The sequence below is a fragment of the Scyliorhinus torazame genome, chromosome 18, assembly GCF_047496885.1.
Source record: "Scyliorhinus torazame isolate Kashiwa2021f chromosome 18, sScyTor2.1, whole genome shotgun sequence".
NCBI classification, from domain to species: domain Eukaryota; kingdom Metazoa; phylum Chordata; class Chondrichthyes; order Carcharhiniformes; family Scyliorhinidae; genus Scyliorhinus; species Scyliorhinus torazame.
Window position 1 is genome coordinate 135,653,384 of NC_092724.1, and position 26,378 is coordinate 135,679,761.

The following is a 26,378-nucleotide window of genomic DNA, read 5'->3' on the forward strand; positions in this document are numbered from 1 at the left end:
CAATAGCCATTTCGGACCACGCCCTGCATTGGGTGGACTTAGAGCTGGGGGAGGAGAGGGACCAGCGCCCGTTGTGGCGCTTGGAGGTGGGGCTGTTGGCAGACGAGGTGAGCGAGCGGGTCCGAGGAAGTATAGAGAGGTAACTGGAGGCCAACGATAACGGGGAGGTCCGAGTGGGGATGGTATGGGAGGCGCTGAAGGCAGTGGTTAGGGGAGAGCTGATCTCCATTAGGGCCTACAAGGAGAGGTGGGAGCGGGGGGCGAGGGAGAGGCTGGTGGGGGAGATTGTGAGGGTAGACAGGAGGTATGCGGAGGTGCCCGAGGAAGGATTGTTGAGGAAGAGGCACAGCCTCCAGGCCAAATTCGACCTGGTGACCCCCAGGAAGGCGGAGGTGCAGTGGAGGAAGGCCCAGGGGGCGATTTATGAGTACAGGAAAAAGGCAAGCCGGATGCTGATGCATCAGCTTCGGAAGCGGGACGCAGCTAGGGAGATCAGGGCAGTTAAGGACAGGGGAGGGAGTGTGGTGCGGAGTGGGGTGGGCATCAATGGGGTCTTCAGGGACTTCTATGAGGAATTGTACTGGTCTGAGCCCCTACTGGAGGAGGGAGGGATGGGCCGCTTCCTGGACCAATTGAGGTTTCCGAAGGTGGAAGAGGGACTGATGGTGGGACTGGGGGCCCCGATTGGGCTGGAGGATCTGATCAAAGGGATAGGAAGCATGCAGGCGGGGAAGGCACCGGGGCCGGATGGTTTCCCGGTCGAATTCTATGAAAAATATATGGACCTGTTGGGCCCGTTGCTGGTTAGGACCTTCAATGAGGCAAGGGAGGGGGGGGGGGGGGGGGGGGGGGCGGCGGGGGGGCTTTGCCCCCGACGATGTCCCGGGCACTGATCTCCTTGATCCTGAAGCGGGACAAGGATCCCCTGCAGTGTGGGTCTTACAGGCCGATTTTGTTGCTAAACGTAGATGCCAAGGTGCTGGCGAAGGTCTTAGCCACGAGGATTGAAGATTGTGTGCCGCAGATCATCCACGAAGACCAGACGGGTTGCGTGAAGGGGAGACAGTTGAACGCGAATGTGCGGAGGCTTTTGAATGTTATCATGTTGCCGGCGAGGGAGGGGGAGGCGGAGATAGTGGTGGCGATGGACGCTGAGAAGGCCTTCGATAGGGTAGAGTGGGGGTACCTGTGGGAGGTGCTGAAGAGGTTTGGGTTTGGAGAGGGGTTTGTCAGGTGGGTTAGGCTGTTGTATGAGGTCCCGATGGCAAGTGTGGCCACAAACAGGAGGAGGTCTGAGTACTTTCGGTTGCACCGAGGGACGAGGCAGGGGTCCCCCCTGTCCCCACTGATCTTCGCACTGGCGATTGAATCCCTGGCTATGGCACTGAGGGAGTCGAGGAACTGGAGGGGGTTGGTGCAGGGTGGGGAGGAGCATAGGGTGCCGCTCCATGCGAACAACTTGCTGCTATATGTGGCGGACCCGGTGGGGGGAATGCCGGAGGTAATGAGGATCCTCAGGGAATTCGGGGATTTCTCAGGGTACAAGCTCAACATGGGGAAGAGCGAGCTGTTCGAGGTTCACCCAGGGGACCAGGAGAGGGGGATTGGCGAGCTCCCATTAAAAAGGGCGGAGAGGAGCTTCAGGTATTTGGGGGTCCAGGTGGCCAGGAGCTGGGGGGCCCTGCATAGGCTTAATTCCACACGGCTGGTGGTGCAAATGGAGGAGGAGTTCAAGAGGTGGGACGCGTTGCCGCTGTCCTTGGCAGGTAGGGTGCAATCAATCAAACTGACGGTGCTCTCAAGGTTTTTATTCCTGTTCCAGTGCCTCCCCGTGTTTATCCCGAAGGCTTTTTTCAGGCGGGTTAACAGGAGTATAATGGGGTTTGTGTGGGCGCGAGGGACTCCGAGGGTGAGAAGGGTGTTCCTGGAGCGGAGTAGAGATAGGGGGGGCTGGCGCTGCCCAACCTCTGTGGGTACTACTGGGCCGTCAATGCAACGATGGTACGCAAGTGGGTGATGGAGGGGGAGGGGGCTGCATGGAAGAGGTTGGAGACGGCGTCTTGTGTGGGTACGAGTCTGGGGGCGCTGGCAACCGTGCCGCTGCCGTTCTCTCCAAGGAGGTATACCACGAGCCTGGTGGTGGCGGCGCCTCAAAATCTGGGGGCAGTGGAGGCGGCACAGGGGGAAGCTGGGGCCTCGGTGTGGACCCCAATACGGGGGAACCACCAGTTCATCACAGGAAGAACAGGTGGAGGGTTTTCGGGGTGGCACAGGGCAGGGATCTGAAAGTTGGGGGACCTGTTTGTGGACGGGAAGTTCACGAGCCTGGGTGAGCTGGAGGAGATGTACGGGCTCCCCCGGGGAACACCTTCAGGTACTTACAGGTAAGGGCGTTTGCCAGGCGGCAGGTGGTGGAATTCCCGTGGCTGCTGCCACACACAGTACAGGACAGGGTGCTCTCGGGAGGGGTGGGTGGGAGTGGGGAAGATCTCGGAAACGTACCAGGTGATGCAGGAGGAGGAGGAGACCTCGGTGGTGGAGGTGAAAGGTAAGTGGGAGGAGGAGTTGGGAGAGGAGATTGAGGAAGGGACGTGGGCAGATGCCCTAGGGAGGGTGAACTCTTCCTCATTGTGTGCGAGCCTCAGCCTCATACAGTTTAAAGTGCTGCACAGGGCACACATGACCGGGACAAGGATGAGCCGGTTTATTTGGGGGTGAGGAGAGGTGTGTTAGGTGCTCAGGGAGCCCAGCAAATCACACCCATATGTTCTGGGCGTGCCCAGCGCTGGAGGAATTTTGGAAGGGCGTCGCGAGGACGGTGTCGAGGGTGGTAGGATCCAGGGTCAAACCGGGCTGGGGGCTCGCAATATTTGGGGTCGCAGTGGAGCCTGGAGTGCAGGAGGCGAAAGAGGCCGGAATTCTGGCCTTTGCGTCCCTGGTAGCCCGGCGAAGGATTCTTCTTCAGTGGAAGGATGCGAGGCCCCCAAGCGTGGAATCCTGGATCAACGATATGGCGGGGTTTATTAAGTTGGAGAGGGTGAAATTCGCCTTGAGAGGGTCGGTACAAGGGTTCTTCAGGCGGTGGCAACCGTTCTTAGACTTGCTGGCAGAACGGTAGACATTTGCCAATGGCAGCAGCAGCTCGGGGCGGGGGGAGGGTTTAGTTTACTTTACTTTATTTTTATATTTGTTTTCGTTATTTACACTGGAGGGTCTGAGGGGGTGTATATGCCTGTTGTGTTAAGTCGGGGTGTCAATGTTGATTTATTATTTATGTACGGGGGGGGGAGAGGAGTATGGAGGGTTGCTTTTCTACACTGTGTTTTGTACTTAACCCTGTTGGATTCCTTTTTCATTTTGTTGTTGATATTTTATGAAAACCTTAATAAAAATTATTTGTAAAAAAAAATGATTGCAGCTTCTTTTAGTGGGCTTTTTCACAGAAATTTAAGGAAATTAGAGATCTATTTTAGCATGACACCCTCTATAGAGGATCGGGGACTTGTGTGAAAAGGACAAGCAATAGCGTGTCTCTTTAACTAATCAATTTGAGAATATCAATGAGCTCTGATACTTTCATTGTTATTTTTCTTGCAAAATCCAGGACATTAACAGTTCTACAAATATGCTGTACCTATTCAATCAGAGCCAGAATGGATCGAGTTGAGTCTAGATTGATTAGAGAGGCAATATCACAATTATAAAAATAAAGCAGATCAGTACCATCAAGCGGACTGTGGTGGTTACAGTTAAATATAGCTCCTTCAACATGAAATTAGTTGTTAAATCCAACGCTTATCATTTGAAACTTGTATTTGTCTCAACGTACAATTTATCAGGACATAATGCTGGGATGTTACATATTGCTCAGAGTGGTTCTGAGGTAACAGTAAAGTCATGGCCAGCTTGTGCTGTACTTTCAAATGTTTTCAGTTTTCATGCAATAAGATTTTGAGACTAATTAGATACTTGGCAGCTGGAGGTTATTATGTCTACTTATCGGGAGTCAAAATATTAAAACATTGAGATTTTTCTGGCAACTATTTGGGCTGAATTAGGCTTATACCCAGATAGGAACAATGGTTTGGTGCAGAGCACCACTGTGTTTCCAAAATACGTTTTTCTGGCTTTTAAAATCTCTCTATATCTGCCCCTGCATTCCTACCCCCCACATTAATGCTAGTGGGCTTACCTGCTTCACCGACGAACACTTCTTGAGGTGGGCTGGTTGGTCCCTCTCCCACTGCATTGTAGATGCTCATCCTGATTTCATAGCGCCTATGCTTACTCAGATCTGTGCAGATTCAGAAAGAAAGCCTTTAAAACTGGCACAAGTGATAAGATGTCAAGTGCATTTTTAATGCTCAAATATTCTAATCAAAAATGATACTCTGCAACTTTCCGAATGATAAATGGAGAACAAAACTATCCACTGCTGATTAAGTAGATGAGTGATGTAGAGTAGCGGACAAGTGATTTCTGAATCCAAGTCTAGTCATTGTCATTGGGTAACACCATTTAGCAACTGCAACTCCATTCCCCGACCCAAAACCCTCATCAGGTTTGCACTATGCATCTCAAATACTTTATCTTCTCTTTAAACCTGTTCTTATCCTGGCTCATTTCTACTAAGGTTTCCCATGATCTAAGTTAATTATTGGTAGTTCTGCCCCCTACACAGCATTTCCTATTTCCGTGGGGCAGGACTGGAGTCAGGCCAGGGTTTGTGCATAGGCATTTCGCAGAGGCAACTGGTCATTTAAATCACCAGCTGCCTCCAGTGAAGTGGGATATTTGAAGAACAGGAGTGTGGAATCCAGAGAGTGCAGATTAAAACAGGCAAGAGGAGGCCTGAATTTGGTGGATGAATTCGGATAGCCAGGTACACCTTTGGAGAGGTGAGATCTACCTTTATATAGGGTTCCAGGATACCTTTGGGTGAGGTAAGGAACCTTTTGGGAGAGTTAAGGCAATCTATGGGAATGTTAAAAGGAACAGGGTTATGCACTTCAATGCATGAACTCATTGGAACTGTCAAGCTGTAAAAGTGGTGTCAAGTTGTCAAGGAAATGTCAAGGAATCGTTCAGGTGTCCAGGAACTGTCCAGCTCTCAAAGCTATCCAGGAAGTGTAAAATCTGTCAATCTGTCAAAGCTATTCAGGAAGTGTCTAACCTGTTAAATCTATCCAGGAAGTGTCAAAGCTGTCAAGAAACTGTTGAAAGATACTAGGTGAGTTGGCATGAGGGAGGTAAGCACAAAGAGAGATGGGAAATAATTTGGCATGAGTTGGCATTCGGTGCACTTCAGGGTACGGGGCAATGGGGGAGGGTAGTGAGACATTATGTTAGCATAAGGGTATGAGGGGCCATGGGGTTTGCTGGAGGGACATCAAGTTGGCATAGAGTGAATGGGCCATGGGGGATGGGTGGGCATGTATTGGCATAGGTTGGCATGAATGGGGTACAGGGAATATGTGGGAGGATGCGGGCTGGAGGGATGAGTTTTATTATTATGTTTTGTTTAATTTAATTCAGTGCCAGGCACGGAGGCAGACCATGCATCCAGTCCGCCTCTGCGCCTGAAAGCTTGCAGATTCATTCGGTGACCATGCCCACCCTGACTCCTGTTTCAGGCCACCCACCCCCTACCCCCGGGAGACCATTTTTAAAAGGCAGGTTTGCCAAGTCAGGACATCTCCTGATTTGGTAAACCTGACCCAGGGACGGACATCTGGGCCTCCTGTTATTATGAATTTAACATTTGCCCCTCCAATTTAATCCAACTTTATTGCTGAACATTAATGTAAGCTGTGTCAGACTTATCCTCCTTTTTAAACAAGGGCACTATGTTTGCTGTCTTTCAACCCTGCAAAGTCGTACCAGTATCTAGAGATGTTACATTTATTCACCAGTTCTGTGCAAATTGTTGCCCTAGTCTCCTTCAAGCATCTGAGATTATTTGGTATCGTGCGAAGGAGATCTTTGATTTGTCAGCAAATTGTTTGCTTCAGTTGGTAACAGTCTGATCTTTGAGTCAGAAAGTCTTGCATACAACCTTGTCTGACACCCAAGTGCCACGTTTTGGATGAGATTACAAATGTTAAAGATCTGCTGATATTATTCAGAGAGGTGAATGGAATTCTGGGTATATTGACCAAGACTGCTTCCTTTACCAACAGTATGAAAAAGAACAAACCAGTCATTCATCCTGCTATTTATAGAAATATGCTGTGCAGAAGCTGCAGTATTGTCAACAAAACAAGTCATGGCAAAAAGTTCCTAAAGCACTTGGCACACCTGAGACAGATGATAGCTACTTGTTAACTGTAACTCTTCCTTTATTTTCTTTAACAAACACCTCCTTACATACTTCAAAATATTATTTGGTATGTGTTACAGCGCAATATTTGGGTAACAAAGCAATATTTTCAACCTTGGTGAACCACATCCAGAAAATAACCAGCAAGTAATTCTAGGCCTTACTGGACCTAGTATTGGGGAATAAGCTGGCCAGGTGACCAATGTTTCAGTAGGGGAACATTTTGGGAATAGTGATCATAATTCCATAAGTTTTTGAATACTCGTGAATAAGGACAAGAGTGGTCCTCAAGTGATGGTGCTAAATTGGGGGAAAGCTAACTACAATTAGAATTCGGCAAGAGCTGGAGAATGTGGATTGGGAGCGGCTGTTTGAAGGTAAATCCATATTTGATATGTGGGAGTCTTTGAAAGACCAGTTGACTAGAGTGCAAGACAGGCACGTCCCTGCGAAAATGAAGGACAGAAATGGCAGGATTAGGGAATCATGGATGACAGGGGAAATTGTGAGACTAGACAAAAAGAAAAAGGATGCATACATAGGGTCTAGGTAATTAAAAACATACAAAGTTTTTGAATAATAAATGGAAAGTAGGAATTAACTCAAACGGGGAGTTAGGAGGGCTAAAAGAGGCCATGAAATCTCATTGGCAAACAGGGTCAAGGAAAATCCCAAGACCTTTTATACATTTTAAGGAGCAAGAGGGTAGCTAGGAAAAGAAGGACAAGAGAGGAAAGTTATGCATGGAGTCAGAGGAAGTCGGTGAGATCCTTAATGAGTACTTTACATTAGTATTCTCCAAGGAGAGGGACATGACGGATGTTGAAGATAGGGATGGGTATGTGAATACTCTAGGACATGTCAGCATAACGAAGGAGGAAGTGTTGGATATCTTAAAATGCATTAAGGTACACAAGTTCCAAGGTGCCGGATGGGATATATCCTAGGTTACTTTGGGAGGCAAGAGAGGAAATAGCTGCAACCATATCAGCATCATCTTTGACCACAAGCGAGGTTCCGGAGGACTGGAGAATAGCCAATGTTGTCCCTTTGTTTAAGAAGGGAAGCAGGGATAATCCAGGTAATTAGCGTCCGGTGAGCCTGATGTCAGTGGTGGGGAAGCTGTTGGAGAAGACACTGAGGGAGAGGATTTATTCACATTTGGAAGCGAATGGACTTGTTAGTGATAGGCAACATGATATTCTGTGGGAAGGTCGTGCCTTACCAACTTGATAAGAGTTTTTTGAGGAGGTGACAAACTTAATTGATGAGGGGAAGGCTGTGGATGTCTACATGGACTTTAGTAAGGTGTTTGACAAGGTCCCTCATGGTTGACTGGTACAAAAAGTAAAGTTGCCTGTGATTCGCGGTGTGTTAGCTGGATGGATAAAGAACTGGCTTGGCAACAGGAGACAGAGAGTAACAGTGGAAGGGAGTTTTTCAGAATGATGATCTGTAAGGAGTGGTGTTCCACAGGGATCAGTGCTGGAACCACTGTTGTTTATAATATATGTAAATGATCTGGAGGAAAATGTAGATGGTCTGATTAACAAGTTTGCAGATGACACTAAGATAGGTGGAGTTGCAGATAGTGAAGGGGACTGTCTGAGAATACAGCAGAATATAGACAAGATGGAGAGTTGGGCAGAGAAATGGCAGATGGAATTCAATCTGGACAAATGTGAGGTGATGCATTTTGGAAGATCAAATTCAGTTGTGAATTATGCAGTGAATGGTAGAACCCTTCGGAGCATTGACATACAGAGGGATCTGGGTGTTCAGGTCCATAGTTCCATGAAAGTGGCAATGCAGGTGGATAAGCTGGTCAAGAAGGCATACAGCATGCTTGCATTCAGTGGCTGGGGCATTGAGTACAAGAGTTGGCAGGTCATATTACAGTTGTATAAAACGTTAGTTGGGTCACACTTGAAATATTGCATGCAGTTCTGGTCGCCATACTACCAGAAGGATGTGAATGCTTTGGAGGGAGTGCAAAGAGGGGCTGGTTTAGCACAGTGGGCTAAGACAGCTGGCTTGTAATGCAGAACAAGACCAGCAGCGTGGGTTCAATTCCCATTCCAGCCTCCCTGAACAGGCGCTGGAATGTGGCGACTAGGGGCTTTTCACAGTAACTTCATTGAAGCCTACTTGTGACAGTAAGTGATTATTATTATTATTATTATTATTAAGAAGGTTTACCAGGATTGTTGCCTATCTGGAGGGTGTTAGCTATGAGGAGAGGTTGAATAAACTCAGATTGTTTTCGTTGGACAGAGAAGGCTGAGGGTAGACCTGATTGAGGTTTACAAAATTAAGAGAGGTAGAGACAGGGTGAATAGTCAGAAGCTTTTTCCCAGGGTGGAAGACTCAATTATAAGGGGGTTCAGGTTCAAGGAGGAAAGTTTAGGGGAGATGTGCGGGGAATGTTTATCACACAGAGGGTGCCTGGAACGCATTGCCAGTGGAAGTGGTGAAGGCAGGCACGATAGCAACATTTAAGATGTATCTTGATAGGACACATGAACAGGCGGGGAATGGAGGAATTCAGATCGTTTGCGCAATAAGTAGTCGGTCTATTTAAGGAATCTGGATGGGCTGTGCTGTAATGTTCTTTGTGAATTCAATCACTTGCCTTCAACAGCAATTATTTCACGGTTTAAAAAAAGACTTCTTCCCAACCATTCTAGTATTATAATGCTGAAAAGTGGGATTATTATCATCGTGTTAAATGTCCCTTACTATATTCCCGTACACTATTATTTCCCGTACCAGCCTCCCCGAACAGGTGCCGGAATGTGGCGACTAGGGGCTTTTCACAGTAACATCATTTGAAACCTACTTGTGACAATAAGCGATTTTCATTTTTTTTCATATTCCTCTCCAGTGCCACCCATTTTAATATTTTCTTATGTTTCTTCCAAGGTTTATCCAGTACATTTTTTCTCTCAAGGTTTCATGTGGTATATTTTATTTTGTTATGTCTGTGTTGATTTTCCAATTCATCCATTTTAGAGGTTGCTCATTTAGTTCACACTATTATTTTCTGCTTTTTGTATGTTTTATATATTTAACGTCACAACTTTAGAAATTTTCATTTTTGGCCTTGCCATTTGCCTTTATTGAATTTATTTCAATCCATTCCTCAATCCTTTGAGTTCTGTAGATTTGAAATTATATATTTGTTTCCTGGTCCTTACTGGCTCTGGCTGGCAGATGATCTCAGATTTGATCTTATTATGCAATTGGGCATCCACAGCTTAATTACTCAGAATCTGTGGCTAACTTTTTGACTGGTAAAGACCCATATTTAGGTGGGAGTACCCCTACTGGTCCATGACACATTGGGTTGAATTTAACTGGAAGGAAGTCCTGACATTGAGGTCCAAATCGGGTTGCATGGCTGCACAATGGCCCAATGGCCAGTGGGACACGGGACTAGACTTTTAGTGAATGTCCAATTAATCATGGTAGCTAGCCATCAATGGGTGGTGGATAGGAGGAAGACACAGCAGCTGAAATGCAGGCACCATATTTAAGGGTATGGCAGTACTTGGATCAAAGACATCACACATAGAGACAACTGAAGAGAGACTAAACAAGGGCTGCTTTCAAGGAATGGCTGCAGTTAGAGCAAGGGTGGCTCCCACATTCAGTGATGCCTCCCTACTGGTGCTTCTCCAGGCAGCAAGGGCACAGAGAGAACTGCTCTTCTCAGTCAGTGGGAGGTCAGTAAGCTTCACCAAGAAAGCATGCTTGGGAGTCATCAGCGTGGGTTGATGACATGAAAATGGTTGCATTTGTGTAAGTGATTCAATGTCTTGGTGCGCTTTGGCGAGGTGAGCGGTACTTGTAATACCAAGCTCACAACCCTCCGTATAATAAAAGGCACCATTGAAATGTGAGAAGTGGTTGCTGATCCAGGCGCTGGTTGTGACTAAGAACCGGTGTTTGGAGCAAAACACATAGCTGCCTCACAGGGAGCTGATCACGGCATTGTCAATACCATGGGCGAGATTCTCCGACCCCCCGCCGGGTCGGAGAATCGCTGGGGCTGGCGTGAATCCCGCCCCCGCCGGTTGCCGAAGTCTCCGGCACCGGAGATTCGGTGGGGGCGGGAATCGCGCCGCGCCTGTTGGCGATTTTCCGGCCCCGATGGGCCGAAGTCCCGCCGCTAAAATGCCTGTCCCGCCGGCGTAAATTAAACCACCTACCTTACCGGCGGGACAAGGCGGCGCGGGCGGGGTCCGGGTTCCTAGGGGGGGCGTGGGGTAATCTGGCCACGGGGGGTGCCCCCACGGTGGCCTGGCCCGCGATCGGGGCCCACCGATCCACGGGCGGGCCTGTGCCGTGGGGGCACTCTTTCCCTTCCACCTCCGCCTCGGTCTCCACCATGGCGGAGGCAGAAGAGACTCCCTCCACTGCGCATGCGCAGGAATGCCGTCAGCGGCCGCTGACGCTCCCGCGCATGCGCCGCCCAGAGATGTCATTTCCGCGCCAGCTGGCGGGGCACCAAAGGCCTTTCCCACCAGCTGGCGGGGCGGAAATTCGTCCGCCGCCGACCTAGCCCCTCAAGGTTAGGGCTCGGCCCCCAAAGATGCAGAGCATTCCGCATCTTTGGGGCGGCGCGATGACCATCTGATTTGCGCCGTTCTGGGCACCAGTCGGCGGACATCGCGCGGTTTCCGGAGAATTTCGCCCCACATGTCTAATTGCAACAAGCCATGCGGGGGCACAATGCTGAACACTGAAGCTGGCGTAGAATGATGAATGCAGCTGGACTTCTGGAGACAAACGACGCTGTGTCGGTTGTTTGCTGAAGTGTGCTTATAATTATAGAGAGCAGAGAAGAACTGGAGGTGGGTGCCATCACTCGCTGTACTAGTGCTGAAGGAGAAGGCAATAGAGCTCGGAGGGGTTGCAGCAGGATAGCCTGTTGCTAATAATGAGGGGAGTACGGAAATCCCCTGATGATTACTAGCTATGGTGCACCTGTGGCTACTGGTGAACTCAGCGAGTTCCAGGCAGCGGGAATTATTTTGGTCCTGAGACCCATAATCGGAATGTGCCTTTGAGTTGAAGACTTAAGGTTGAAGCAACCTGCATGTCAGGACACTGTATTCCTAGGTTTTGTTTTAGCCAGGCTCCTCGGCACCGAGTGGGTCTTAGGAACCAGGTTTGGAAGGAGTTGAGTTGATTGGTTGCCTGGCAACAGGTGGGTTGGCCAGGGGCAGTGTTCTGCCTGATAATGGTTAGTGATTGATTCCTGCACGATGCTTTCTGAGAGAACTGGGCAGAAGTGTCTAGATCTTGGAAATGAAAGGAATGCCCTCTCGCTTTCTCCTGCTTGCTGAAGTGAAAGAACTGCTTTATTGTTCTGAAAGCAACGAGTGCCTGGTACATCCTTTACTGTGAACCTGAAATGATGCTGAGTCTGCAGAGAAGGTAGACAATCTTGTCAGAAAAAAACATCTCAAGCCTAGAAGGAAGAAGTACCAAATCAAAAACTGAATTTCAGAAAGACACTATTAGAAGTCATCCCAGTAGATCAAATACCTTTATCCTTTTATTTTTATCAATATTTTGCTTCCCTTTCCAACACCCTTTCCCCTCTGTATTGTTTGTGTGTGTGTGCGCACACATAGAGTGGGGGTAGTTAGGAGGGGGGGTTGTTCGGAAAGGAGTATTAGATAGTCAGTTATTGTTTCTGTCCATTTAATTATAAAACTGTACATAATAAAATGTTACTAGTGTTAAAGTTACAAACCAAGTGATTGCAGTTTATTTGGATTAATCAAGGCTCCCGGGTATTTTAAATAAAATCTTAGTTCATCTGTGTCGTGACTTGGGGTCAAGTGGGGCTGGAATTGACCACGCACTAGCCCAGGGTGTCGTGACAGCCAAAACATCACTCTAGTCCCTCTCACAGTTACAAGTAGCAAATGAGGCCCCGGTGATGGCAGTTGAACCACATTAGATCTCAAATGAGACGCTACCACCTGAGGAGGCAGCGTCGCGTCATTCTAGTGCACCCTCCACCAGTGCAGATTCTCTCAAGTCGGTCAGTTTTGACATGCAGTTAGAAAGAGCGGCACCAGGTGGTTAACATAGTGAACCGCTAAAGGAAGGAAGTGACAGCTGCAGTCTTTCCCCATCAAAAGACTCAGTCAGAACCCAGCAATGCTCAACTTCATGCAGATGGGAGTTCATGTTGAAGCAGCAGATACTGGCTAGTATGAAATGTGTAAATATCTGTCAGAGTTCCCAAAGGCTGTTCGCACCCATGAGCAGGTCAGTGGTACCATGTATCTTGCTTGTATGTCCATAGCTTCACCATTGAGTGTAGCGACCCTCATGGAAAGCCCCATGCAGCAAATGTTTAAGGGAGGCACGGGAGAAATGTGCCTGAATGAGAGATTCACATGTCTCCCTGGCACGCATGTCAATGCCCGCTGACAACAAGTTATTACCGTTGCCCACTCGGGACTTAAATCTCTTTCAAGTCTGCCTCTTCTTCAGGGAAGGAAGCAGCGTGCTCACGGAGGTCCTCTTTCTCCAACATGGATCCGAGATGCCTGGAACCCTCGCCAGGTGATCAAGTACATCCGATGAGCAGGGAAGAACAGATGGGCCTTGAATGGCATTTCTAAAGCATTGAACAGATAGCCAGCAGTTCATTTCTGGGATCTGTAGTAAACCTGAATCGTTGACCAAAATTCTGCCAGTGTTTCACTGGAACTTCGTATTTTTCGCTTCTCCTTTAGATTGACATCATCTTCCTTAACACCCAGATTATTCCATGCATATAAAGCAGCAACCCTTTCTCCCACCATATCATCTTTCCTGGATAATCTGGGATTCTACATATTGAATTCACCTCCATAATCAGTGATGAACTACACTTCCTACATTCCTACTTTTTCTTCAGACATATCGGGCGAGATTCTCCTGCAACTGGCCGGATGGCCAGACGCCGGTGCCAAGAGCTGCGCGGAACAATCCGGAGTCGGGCCGACCGGAAGATGCGGCGCTGGAGGGGCTGGCGCCACGCCAACCGACGCCGAAGGGCCAGTGCCAGTTGGGGCATGCGCAGACCGGCCAGCGTGTTTCCTGCGCATGCGCAGGGGGGTTCATCTCCGCGCCGGCCATGGCGGAGCCCTGTAGAGGCCGGCGCAGAAGGAAAGTGCCCCCACGCCACAGGCCTGCCCGCGGATCAGTGGGCCCCGATCGCGGGCCAGGCCACAGTGGGGGCCCCCCCCCGGGGGCCGGATCCACCGCACTCCCCCGAGGACTCACCTGGCCGGCCTACAAGCCTGGTCCCGCAGTGATGGACCATATCCATTTCACGCTGGCAGGGCTGGCGAGGAACCGACGGCCGCTCGGCCATCGGGGCCCGGAGAATTGCCGGGGGGGGGGGCCGCTGACAACGGCCCCCCGATCGGCGCAGCATAAACCCTGCCCCCGCTTGAAAACCGGTGCCGGAGAATACGGCAGCCGGCCTCGGAGCAGGATTCGTGCCGCCACCCGGGGATTCGCCGACCCGGCAGGGGGCTGGAGAATCCAGCCCATGGTTATACTTCCAACATTATTTGAAAAATAGTTCAAGAATTCAAGTGGAGGCTTGTTAATTATGTTCCTAGCTTAGTTTTAGATGTGATTTACCCTTTCTGAATGTATTAGCAGTGCTACCTTTACTTCTCCTGATTTGGTGAATTACTGAGTGCTCAAATTCTCGCCAGATAAAAATGTTAAGCCATTCAGAAGTTGCAGCTTATAGTGAGGAGTTCTTGAGCCACAACACTTGGCGCAGTGATACACAAGGGCAAGGGCTTGAACTGAACCAAAACTGACACCCTTATTTACTGTCACTGCCAACTGATTTCAATCTGATGTTAATGCCACTGTCTCACATCTCCAATTACATAGTGTCGTATTCAGGAAACACGCAGCATAAGTTGCAGGAAAATAGGTCGCTTCACCACTGTCAGCTGGTGACTATGCAATCTGCTGAATGAAAATCGCAGGGAAGTTACACTTTGATGCACGATCAATTACAATCAAAGACGAGGTTGTAACATAACTGAAGGCTTTAATCGACTCGAACTGTTCCCCAGCAGCTTCGGTACAGCAAATGAGGGCTGCTGGGACGACACCGGTTCTTATACCCCGCATGTCAAGGCGGAGCTACATACCAACAGCCAATGGTAAACTCCTAGGTTTAACCAATGGTCTTCAGCCTCTTGGGTACTGTAATACCTGATAATACCACACACTTTGAAAGATTGGATTCAGTTTTGTTTCTCCAAAGTGAGCATTCCTAAAGTCGCAGATTAGGCCAAGTAACCGCTGGAATTATGTGCTAAGTATTTGTTATTATGTATTCGCAAGATACCTCATAAAAATAGGGTTTACTCACATGCATCAAGAAAAAAGTTAACTATGGTCCAGTAGCATACATTAAAACTTACAATATTACACAATTTTACAGGTTTAAGAAAGAAAGTGTGTCAGATGCAGCTTAGGATAGATTAAAAACAGACACGTGCCACGCAAAACATTTCCTTAAATAATTTTTCTTTATGAAAGGCACAACCTCAGTTCATCCAGATATCAATACAGATGTCACCTCTGAAGTTATTTAACTTTAGAATTATATCATGGCTCAGTGAATTTAAACAGTAAAAATCCAAATTATACACACCAGGGAAGATCAACGGCTGATCTTCAGTTTGTGCTGAGGTAGCTGCTGTTGGCTAAGGAACAGTAGAAGTGCTGCAATTGGCATCAATACCAGTGGACATTAATGAAAACCATCTGGAAAAGATACTGGCACTTCTGAAAATTAATTCCTGGCATGTGAGTGCCGCTGGCAAGGTCAGAATTTGTTGCCCATCTCTAAATGTTGTGTAGAAGGTGGCAGTGAACCACTTTCTTGAACTACTGCAATCCATCTGGTGTAGGGACACACACAATGCTGTTATGACGTGAGTTCCAGGATTTTGACACAGCGACAGTGAAGGAACAGTGATATAGTTCCAAGTCATGATGGTATGTAGCTCGGAGGGAAACTTGCAGGTGATAGGTGATGATGTTCCCTTGCATCTGTTACTCTTGTCCTTCTAGAACTCTAGAATTATGGGTTTGTAAGTTGCTGTGAAGGAGGCTTGGCAAGTTGCAGCTGTGCATTTTGTATCTGGTTCACACTGCTGCCGGTGGTGGGAGGAGTGAATGTGTATGGTGGTGGATAGGGTGCGAAACAAATGGGCTGCTTCGTCCTGGATGGTGTGGAGCTTCTTGAGTTTTGTTGGAGCTGCACTCATCAAGGCAAGTGGAGAGTATTCCATCACATCTATGGCTCGTGTTTTGTAGATGATGGACAGACTTTGGGGAGATAGGAGATTAATTACTCTCCGCAGAATTTCCAGTCTCTGACCTGCTCTTGTAGGCACAGTATTTATGTGGCTGGTCCAGTTACGTTTCTGGTCAATGGTGGTGGTGGAAAATTCAGCAATGGCAAAGCTGTATAATGTAAAGGGGAGATGATTTGATTCTCTCGTTTAAGATGGTCATTGTCTGGCAATTGTGTGGCGCGAATTTTACTTGCCCCTTATCATCCCAAGATTGAATGTTGTCCAGGTCTTGCTGCATAAGGACATCACAGAATCACAGAATTGTTACGGCACAGAAGGAGGCCATTTGTCCCACTGTGTTTCCATTGGCTCTCCGAAATCTGCTCTCCCGCTTCTTTCCATAACACTGCACCTTCGTCCTTATCGAGTGACAGTCGAATTTGCTTTTGAATATTCACTTGAACGTGCCTCCACCACATTCCCAGGCAGAGCACTCCAGACCCTAACCACTTACTGCATGAAAATGTTTTTTCTCATTGTCGTGTTGGGTGTTCCGCTATACAAACGAACCAACACGGTTGTAGATGGTACAACTCTGTTTTATTACTCTTGATAACAACATCTGTAAACGTATGACTATGGTTCGTACTTTACCCGTTAACCTGTGGACCTAGCCCTAACACTACCTGAGAGAGGCACTCAGCACATGGTGTATGTCTGAGTGGCACGCTGTGAGCTCGGTGCCCTGAGCTGTCTCCTGCTGGAATGAGCGGGAACTGTGTGTTCCCCGTTTTATAGTGCGTGTGCTCTCACTGGTGCTTGGCTGTGATGTTGCGTGTGTGTTGATTGGTACGTTGATCTGTCCATCAGTGTGTATGTGTGTTTGCACCATGATGTGTGTATCTGAATATCATGACATCCCCCCTTTTTTACAAGAATATGTGCCTATGTGGTCATAAATATTGGTGTGTACTGAGTGCAGCTGAATATGTGTGTGCAATATCTACATGTACATGAGGCTAAACTATATACATAGGAAGGTGTCAGGTGCAACATAGCAATGAGGTTGTACCATAAACAAAACAAGTGCAATCATCAAACATCAAAAACAAACTCCTGTAACGACAAAAAGAGAAACGCATTAACATTGTGGCATAACACTTTAGTGAGTCCAGTGTGCAGACATGCTCATAGGTCCAGCCTAGTAGGTGGGCGACGAATTCGGGTTGACCGTTAGGGTGGCACACCATTCATCACCCGGATTAACGCTGTTCACTGGCATCGGCTGGTGGGTCCTGCTTGGGGACATCCGATTCCTGTCAATGAACGCAACGCGGAAGGCTTCCCGGTCATCGGTGTCATCGGTCTGTATGTCGTCAGGGTATGACTCGGTGTATGAAGGCTGAATGGCCCGCACGTCCCTGCGAGGCTGGCGGAATTGGTGAGCGTTGGCAGGTTGAGCTGCTCGACAGCATGCAGCATAGTGTCCCATCTTACCACAGCACAGGCATTGTCGATTCTTTGCTGGACATTGCCGCTTTAAATCAGCGGATCCACAGTTGCCGCATGTCGTGACGTCATGGTGTTCGTTGCGCCACCGCGCATGCGCAGTTCAGTCCTGTGTAGAGCGCGCCTGCGCGTCACGTCCCTCTGCGTCGACGTCTCTTTTGGCACGTACAAGCGTGGGAGGCCGCGGAAAGCGCGCGAAATGGCCGCCCTCGTCCGGTCCGCGGGCTGGGAGGAACTCGATCGACTGGACCCACTCGGACTCGTAGGACCCCTGCCATGCCGATTCGGCCGCCTGGAATTGGGAGTACCGGCTGATCGCGTTTTCATGGAGGACGCAGGCTTCGATGGCGGTGGCTCGGGTGAGGCTCTTAATTTTGAGGAGCTGCTGGCGTAGGGTGCCCGAGGTGACCCCAAAAATTATCTGGTCGCGAATCATAGAATCGGAGGTGGCCTCATAGCCGCAGGACTGCGTGAGGATACGGAGGTGTGTCAGGAAAGATTGAAAAGGCTCATCCTTACCCTGCAGGCGCTGCTGGAAGAGGTACCTCTCGAAGCTCTCGTTCACCTCAACGCTGAAGTGTTGCTCAAGTTTTAGAAGGACCGTCTTGTACTTCGTCTTGTCCTCACCTTCCGCGAACACCAGGGAGTTGTAGATGTGGATGGCGTGTTGCCCTGCCGTGGAGAGGAGGAGGGTGATCTTCCTGGTGTCCGATGCATTCTCCCTGTCTGTGGCTTCTAGGAAGAACTGGAAGTGCTGTTTAAACAGCTTCCAGTTGACGCAGAGGTTTCCAGCGATTTGGAGCGGCTGCGGCGGGCTGATGGTGTCCATGGCGCAGGATGGCGGATCTCTGAAGATGTGCAGGTAGGTCTCACAGTTGCAGGGTTCCAATCCTGGTACTATGTCGTGTTGGGTGTTCCGCTATACAAACGAACCAACACGGTTGTAGATGGTACAACTCTGTTTTATTACTCTTGATAACAACATCTGTAAATGTATGACTGTGGTTCGTACTTTACCCGTTAACCTGTGGACCCAGCCCTAACACTACCTTGGAGAGGCACTCAGCATATGGTGTATGTCTGAGTGGCTTGCTGTGAGCTCTGTGCCCTGAGCTGTCTCCTGCTGGAATGAGCGGGAACTGTGTGTTCCCCGTTTTATGGTGCGTGTGCTCTTGCTTGTGATTGGCTGTGATGTTGTGTGTGTGTTGATTGGTCTGTTGATCTGTCCATCAGTGTGTATATGTGTTTGCACCATGATGTTTATCTGAATATCATGACACTCATATTACGATTGCTACTTTTACTAATTATTTAAGTGTGTGTCCTCTTGATCTTGATCCTTTCCCGAGTGGGAAGTTTCTCCTTTGCTGTTCTGTCCAGACCGCTCATGATTTTTAACACCTCCATCAAATTTCCTCACAGCTTCATTTTCTCCAAGGTAAACAGTCATAACTTCTCCAAACTATCTTCACAACTGAAATTCCTCATCAGAGGAACCATTCTTGTGAATCTTTTCTGCACTCTCACCAATGACTTCACATCGTTCCTAAAGTGCAGTACCCAGAACTGGACGCAAGACTCTAGCCGAGGCTGAACGAGTGATTTATTAATAAAGCCCATGATACTTTATGCTTTATTAACTGCTCTCTCAACTTGTCCTGCAACCTTTAATGACATATGCACATTTACACCCAGGGCCCTCTGCTCCTGCACACCCTTTAGAGTTGCACACTCTATTTCATACCGTCTCTCCGTGTTCTTTATACCAAAATGAATCACTTCACATTTCTCTGCATTGAACTTCATCTGCCACTTGTCCACCCATTCCACCAATTTGTCTACGTCCTTTTGAACTTCTACACTATCGCCCTCACAGTTCACAAAATCTCCCAGTTTTGTATCATCCACAAACTTTGAAATTGTTCCCTGTACACCAAAGTCCAGGTCATTAATATAGATCGGAAAAGCAAGGGTCCCAACACTGATCCTTGGGGAATTCCACTCCAGCCCAAAAAACATTTATTAACCACTACTCTCTGTTTCCTACCACTCAGCCAACTCTATATCTATTTTGCTACTGTCCCTTTCATTCCATGAGCTACAACTTTGCTGACAGGTCTGTTGAGTGGCACTGTATCAAACACCTTTTGGAAGTCCATGTGCACCACATCAACAGCATTTCCCTCTTCAACCCTCTCTGTTACCTCTTCTGAAAAATCCATCTAGTTCGTTGAACATGATTTTCCGTTAAGAAATCCATGCTGGGTTTCCTTAATTAACCCATAATTGGCCACATGACTATTAACTTTGTCCTAAATTATTATTTCTAGAAGTGACCCCACCACAGAAGTTGAACTGACTGGCCTGTAGTTGCTAGACTTAACCTTGCACTCTTTTTTTGAACGAGAATGTAATGATTGCAATTCTCCAGCCCTCTGGCAACAGCCCCGAGTTTAAGGAAGATTGAAATATTATGCCCAGTGCCTCAGTAATTTCCACACTCGTTTCTCACAGTATTCTTGGGCACATTTCATCCGGTCCCGGTGTCTTATCAACTTTAAGTACAAATAACCTATCCTCCACATTTTCAATTTTAAACCCTTCTAATGTCTGATTTACCTCCTCTTTTACCTTGGCCTGGGTAACGTCTTATTCCTTGGTAAAGACAAATTCAAAGTATTCATTTAATACCTCAGTTTTGCCCTACGCCTCCATGTGTAATTCCGTTTTTGGTCCCTTATCATCCCTACCCATCCTTTTACCACTTATTTACTATTTATATGCCCACAGAAGACATTGGGATCCCTTTTTATGTTAGCTGCCAGTCTTTTTTCATATTCACTCTTTGCCTCTCTTATTTGCTTTTTCACTTCCCCTCTGAACCCTCTATATTCAGCTGGTTCTCAATTGTAGTTTCTAACTGACACCTGCTATAAGCACACGTTTCTTCTTTATCTTAATTTCTATCTCCTTTGTCATGCAGAGAGCTGTACATCTGTTACTCCTACTTTTTGCATTCGTGGAAATATACCTTGAAGGTAGCCCATTGGTTGGCTACTCTTTTTCTTGTCAACCTTTGACACCGTTATTCTATAACGCCACTGAGGGCAAGTATTCCAGCCCCACGTGTCCCAGAGTCACAACACAAGTGAATTAACCAATAATTCTTATTAAAATTCCCGAACTCTTTGGCCCGTAGCTGTCCAATGATTACAGTCACCAGGTTTGTAAGTTGAAACACAATTACTGTTTATTTCTGAAAAGAATAATGATAAATTATGTAGCAAATACACTTGGATAACAACCAAGCTAACCAACTACCCACTCCCTTTAACTGACCCATCCTCCATCCACACACACACACACACAGGACAGACAAACACAGAAGGAAGAGGGGTGAAAATAATAGGAAGGACGAAGGGGAAAAGAGTTTTTGCTTCAGATGATGGGTTCTTGCAGGCTTTCGCCACAGTACTTTGAGAATCACAGTCCTTGCTTTACAGTCTGTATCACAATTTACCTGTTGAGACAGAGTCCTTGTTTCATCAGGCTTTGCTCTCAGTCTGTGGCCTGCCTTCACGCCTTGTTGTCATGAATCCAACCTTCACAGACTAATTGGAGAGAGAGCTAACTGGATCTTTTTTGGAGAGGCTTGGCAGCCGTTTTCTGGAGGAGATGTTTCTGAATATTTTCCACTCCACTGCCAGAACCAAAAGTGAAACTAAAATGGAACCTCGTGGCTCTGAGAAACATTCTAGTGGGAAGATATCACCACCTGTTACTGGCCAGGGCGCAGCCTTTTGGGCCAATGCATTGGCCACCAGCCACATCAATCAAACTGAGTCATCACCGAGGCCAACCAGTCTCCAATGACCAGTCTAAACCAGCACAGCCTCCTGGGATCCTGCTGTTTGAATTAAAGGAACAGGCTATCACTTTCTTCTGCTTGAATTAAAATGGCAGGCTATCTTAAAGACACAAATCCTTAAATCATCCAAAGATAAAAAATGTAACTGCAAAAATAAAAGAAGGGGAAAACAAGGGAATAGACAGGGAATGGACAAGGAGGAACAGGAAGGACTCTTACAATTCAGTCCAAATTTGTTCTGACCCCATTGAAGTTGACTTTCCTCCAGTTATTCTGTTTTTACTTGGCACTGTTTTCTATTCTTTTCCATAGTCAGCCTAAACCTTCTGCTACAATGTTCACTGTCACAATGTTCACTGACCCATAAATGTTCTTCGGCCGACACTTGATTTACTTGACCCACCTTATTTCTAAGAATCGGGTCTAGCAAGGCCTCCTCCCTTGTTGGACTGGAAACAAATTGAAAAATATTTTCCTGAACACACTCCAGGAACTCTTGACTCTCTCTGCCCTTTACACTAATACAAGGGATAATATATATGTGTAGATAGTCTATATTTGGATAATTCTAGCCCAGTCAAAGTAAAGTCCCCATTATAAGTACTCTATCATTTTTGAACCTCTCAGTAATTTCCTTGCAAATCTGTTCCATTACATCCTTTCCACTAGCTGGTGACCTGTAGACTAAGCAGTGCAATTACACCTTTTTTGTTCCTTAGCACTAGCCAAATAGGTTATGTCCTGAACCCCTCTGGATCATCCTCTTTCTTCAGCACTGCAATGCTCTCCTTAATCAATACTTCCACCCATACCCCTTTTCTTCCTTTCCTATCTTTCCTGAACTTTTTGTATTCAGGAATATTTAACACCCAGTCCCTCCCTTCCTTGAGCCAGGTCTCTGTTATGGCCACAGCAATGTATTTCCATATAGCTATTTGTGCCTGTAACTCACCAACCTTATTTATCACGCCTCATGCATTCACATAGATACACAGTAACCTTGATTTAGACTCTATTACTTTCTCCTTTACTCTGACCCCACTTGTCAATTTAGTATTCCATGCTCTAGTGTCACCTATCTTTCCGAATTCCACCTCAGGGTGCTCTGCAGCCATTCAGTGACAGCCTTGACCTTGGCAGTAGGAAGGCAACACACCATCCTGTATTCACGTCCGTGGCCACAGAAACAACATGGACTACACCAGTGTCTGAGGATTCTGAATGGTACAGCACACTAGAATCATCAACGACCATCCCCTTTTCAGACATTATGATGTGGGAAAGGTCATTATGAAATGAAAATCGCTTATTGTCACAAGTAGGCTTCAAATGAAGTTACTGTGAAAAGCCCCTAGTCGCCACATTTCGGCGCCTGTTCGGGGAGGCTGTTACGGGAATGAAGCAGCTGAAGATTGTTGGGCCTTGGACGCGACCCCGAGGAATTCCTGCAGCAATATCCTGCGGGTGAGATGATTGGCCCCCAAAAACCACAATCATCTTAATTTGTGATAGGTAGAACTCCTACCATTACAGTCCCCCCCCTCCCCCCTCCCCTCCCCTCCCCCGATTCCCAGTAATTAAATTTTGCTGGGCTTCCTTGATGCCATACTTGGTAAAATGCTGCCTTGATGTCAAGGAAAACCACTCTCACCGCACCTCTTGAATTCAGCTTTTATGTCCATGTTTGCACTAAGGCTGCAAGGAAGTCAATAGCTGCGCGGTTCTGCCAGAACCTGTGGACCATGCATTAGCATGGAGATGGGCTTCAACCAGAATGACAATGATGTTAGCAATCAATACTGATTCGTCCATGTTTTAATGACATCCAATTTTAGCACGTGAAATTTTATGCCTTATGAGGGGGGAGAAGATCAGATCAGCAGGGGATTAAAGCGTGGTTTGGATTTCACTTGCAAACATTTAATCGTCTTCCTTCTGATCTTGCAAGCAATTTGATTTTTTCCAAACGGGGACAGGTTTCTTAACTTTGTACACTTCACGAAGGGTATCAATCTCAATGTTCCTCCCACTGACTGACAAGGCACCTTGCCTCCGGAAATAGATATACCTGAGAACCAATTAAACAATGGAAGGTCAAGTGTCAGCTGATGGTCAGAGCCAATCCTGCTGGTTCCACATTCTGTCGTGAAGAACTCATCAATAAAAAAAGTGTGTTGTAATGCGAGCTGTTAGTGATTTTGTTTCTTCACGTGAACATACAATATTTCCCAGGTTTTTTAAACAACCAATTGATAAAATTCTTCCAAGAAACAAGTTATCCACTTGTTGTCTGGGTCATCATTTGCCAGCTGAAAAGACAGGAAGAAGGGTTTGTTCATGAAGACAACCTGCATCTGTTCAATTTTTTCCATGCCAATGGGATGTGCATGAAAATGGTGACCATACACTAACACAAATGCAGTTTGACAACAGCACTGTGCAGTCCAACAAATGGTCAACCAATCTTGCAGTGTAGTTTCATTTTGCCAGAAGGGTGCACACATCTCAAACATTAACTTGTTTGTTCTCTCCACAGATGTGCTGGGGAACACTTTTGCCTCTGAGTCAGTTGGCTGTGAGTTTAGCCCCAAACTAGGACTTGAACACATCATCCTAGCCTGACACTCTCGAGTGCAGAACTGAGGGAGTGCTGCACTGTCAGGAGTGCAGTCACTCAGATGGGATGTCAAACTGAGACTGCCTGCCCTCTCAGGAGGATACATAGATACATAGAAGATAGGAGCAGGAAGAGGCCTTTTGGCCCTTCGAGCCTGTTCCGCCATTCATCACGATCATGGCTGATCATCCAACTCAATAGCCTAAACCTGCTTTATCCCCATAGCCTTTGATCCCATTCTCCCCAAGTGCTATATCCAGCCGCTCGTGAATATATTCAAAGTTTTAGAATCAACTACTTCCTGTGGTAATGAATTCCACAGACTCACCACTCTTTGTGTGAAGAAATGTCTCCTTATCTCTGTCCGAAATGTTTACCCTGAATCCTCAGGTTGAGACCCCTGGTTCTGGACACACCCATCATTTGAAACTTCGTCCCTGCATCTACCCTGTCTCGTCCTGTTAGAATTTTATAAGTCTCTATGAGATCCCCCCTCATTCTTCTGAACTCCAGTGAGAACAGTCCCAATGATCTCAAGGCACTACTCAAAGAAGATCAAGGAAATTCTTCCTGGTGTCCTCAACAATATATATTTCTCAACAAACATCATAAAAACAGTGGCCAGGATTCTCCAGTATCCGGCGGGGCGGGCCGTACCGGCGGCAAGGAGTGGCGTGAACCACTCCGGCGTTGGGCCGCCCGGAAGGTGCGGAATCCTTCGCATCTTCGGGGGCTAGGCCGGCACTGGAGTGGTTGGCGCCGCGCCAACTGGTGCCGAAGGGCCTCTGCCAGCTGGCGCGAGTTGACGCATGTGCAGGAGCGCCAGCGTGTTCCCAGAACCGCTGGCGTGATTCCTGCGCATGCACAGGGGGTTTCTTCTCCCCGCCGGCCATGGCGGAGCTTTACACAGGCCGGCGCGGAGAGAAAGAGTGCTCCCATGGCACAGGCCCGCCCGCAGATCGGTGGGCCCCGATCGTGGGCCAGGCCACCATGGGGGCCCCTCCCGGTAGATACACTAAACCATTCATACAGATCATGAAAGCCCCAGGTTTGCAGCAGCTTTACGCCAGGGTGGTTCCCCTTAATTGTTGGTTGGGGTGACTAAATCTATTCATATCTCTCACGGTTACGGAAGAGGGTTATCAGCCAGAGTTGTAACTCTCCTCATTTTCCAGTGCCTTGTGTGACTATGATGGGGCACAACCAAATGACATTTGTCTCTGCCTAGATTCAGACTTATTTGCATGAGATACGAAAAGATGGCGCGCGCTCATGGAACTGTAGCTCTGCTTGGGCTACCGCCTTCTGGAAAGGAGGAGAGAAAAGGGATAAAAATGGGGTTAAAAAAGTAAATATAACGAAAAGAATGAGGAAATTGACTTACTGTCCAGCTCGTATTGTGCTAGTGTGGAGTCACTCAGGTTCCGAACATTATACACAGCTACGGGATGTGTGATAGCGTGAAGAGACAGATTACAATGAACAGTGAATATTAGTGAACAACATCAATTTGGTAACTTTCATTTAAGTAGCACCAAGCACAATTGAACAATATGTTAATAGCTTTGTGCTGGTTACTGTGAATCTTTGCAGGGTTATTGAAACAAAACTCAGGCAAGGTTTAAAGAAAAACACAGGCAACAAAGTGAAAGCAATTAGTAGAACGTGACACAGGATACTGCAGTGTGTACTGCACTCTACAATGGTTATTTAAACAATAAGACACATCACCAACACTCCTGTTTATTCTATGAACATTATTTTGTTGGATATAAGCCCGTATTAGATGGTGCGCGGTGGGGTTCATGAGGTGATCCTGCGCAATTCCACATTAATATGTTCAGTGAGGCCTATTAGTGAGGCTGCTCCACATCCTCTGTTTGTATCTGCAACAGTTTAAGTCATGTGTTAGGGGAGACAAATAAATAGTTGAGAAGATTGCAATGATCTTAGAAGAACGTGCAGCGCAGCTAAATGTAACTAAATACTAATAATCTGCAGATGTTATAAAATACTAAAATCTAGCTACATAAAACAAAGGAGGAACAAATTGTAATGTTCATTTTTTTCTTATTTTGCATTAATGTATATTGATTTGACTATAGTGTAGAATGATGGACATTTCACACATGAAATTATTACACAGATAGACTGTGTCATGCGAGAATAGTTGCAACAATTGAGTGTGGCAACTTTGTGCATGAAGATATATAAATAACATACGACAATATTATTATACAACACAACTTCAGGAGAGGTTGCGTTCATCAAAAACTTATACTGCTGGGAAATGAGACATTTGCTCACTTACCTCTCCTGGGTTGATGACACAGTGATACTTACCTGTGAACATACGAATTAGGAGCAAGAGTAGGCCATTTGGCCTCTCAAGCCTTCTCCGCCACTCAGTATGATTGTGGCTGACCTGACTGTGGCCTCAACCCAACCGTCCTTCCTACCTGCTAAACTCTTTGATTCCCTTGTCAATCAAGAATCTATCAAACTCAGCCTTAAAACTTTCAAATCCCCTACTTCTCTCGGGAAGAGAGTTTCAGAGATTCACAATCTTCTGAGAGAAAAAGATTCTACTCATCTCGGTCTTAAACGGGATACCCTGGACGAAATTCTCATTTTGAGCGACTGGAGCTAAATTGCACCTGATTTGCGCTCCCTTCCAATCACCTCCCTTCACACTTGAGTGATTTTGAAGTGGTCAGC

At 47.1% G+C, this 26,378-nt stretch overlaps 1 protein-coding gene across 4 annotated transcripts in view; it reads right to left on the bottom strand.

Annotated features, from left to right (window-relative positions):
• sdk2b (sidekick cell adhesion molecule 2b) overlaps positions 1 to 26,378 on the bottom strand; it is a 1,174,030-nt gene that overhangs the window by 238,760 nt on the left and 908,892 nt on the right. For 3 of the 4 annotated variants that reach the window (XM_072483445.1, XM_072483443.1, XM_072483446.1), the window contains 2 exons: positions 25,045 to 25,101; positions 4,193 to 4,294 (listed from right to left, as the gene is read on the bottom strand). In XM_072483445.1, coding sequence (XP_072339546.1) covers positions 4,193 to 4,294; positions 25,045 to 25,101 — 159 coding nt within the window. The remainder of the gene's footprint in view (positions 1 to 4,192; positions 4,295 to 25,044; positions 25,102 to 26,378) is intronic. The other variant, XM_072483444.1, reaches the window with a different exon arrangement.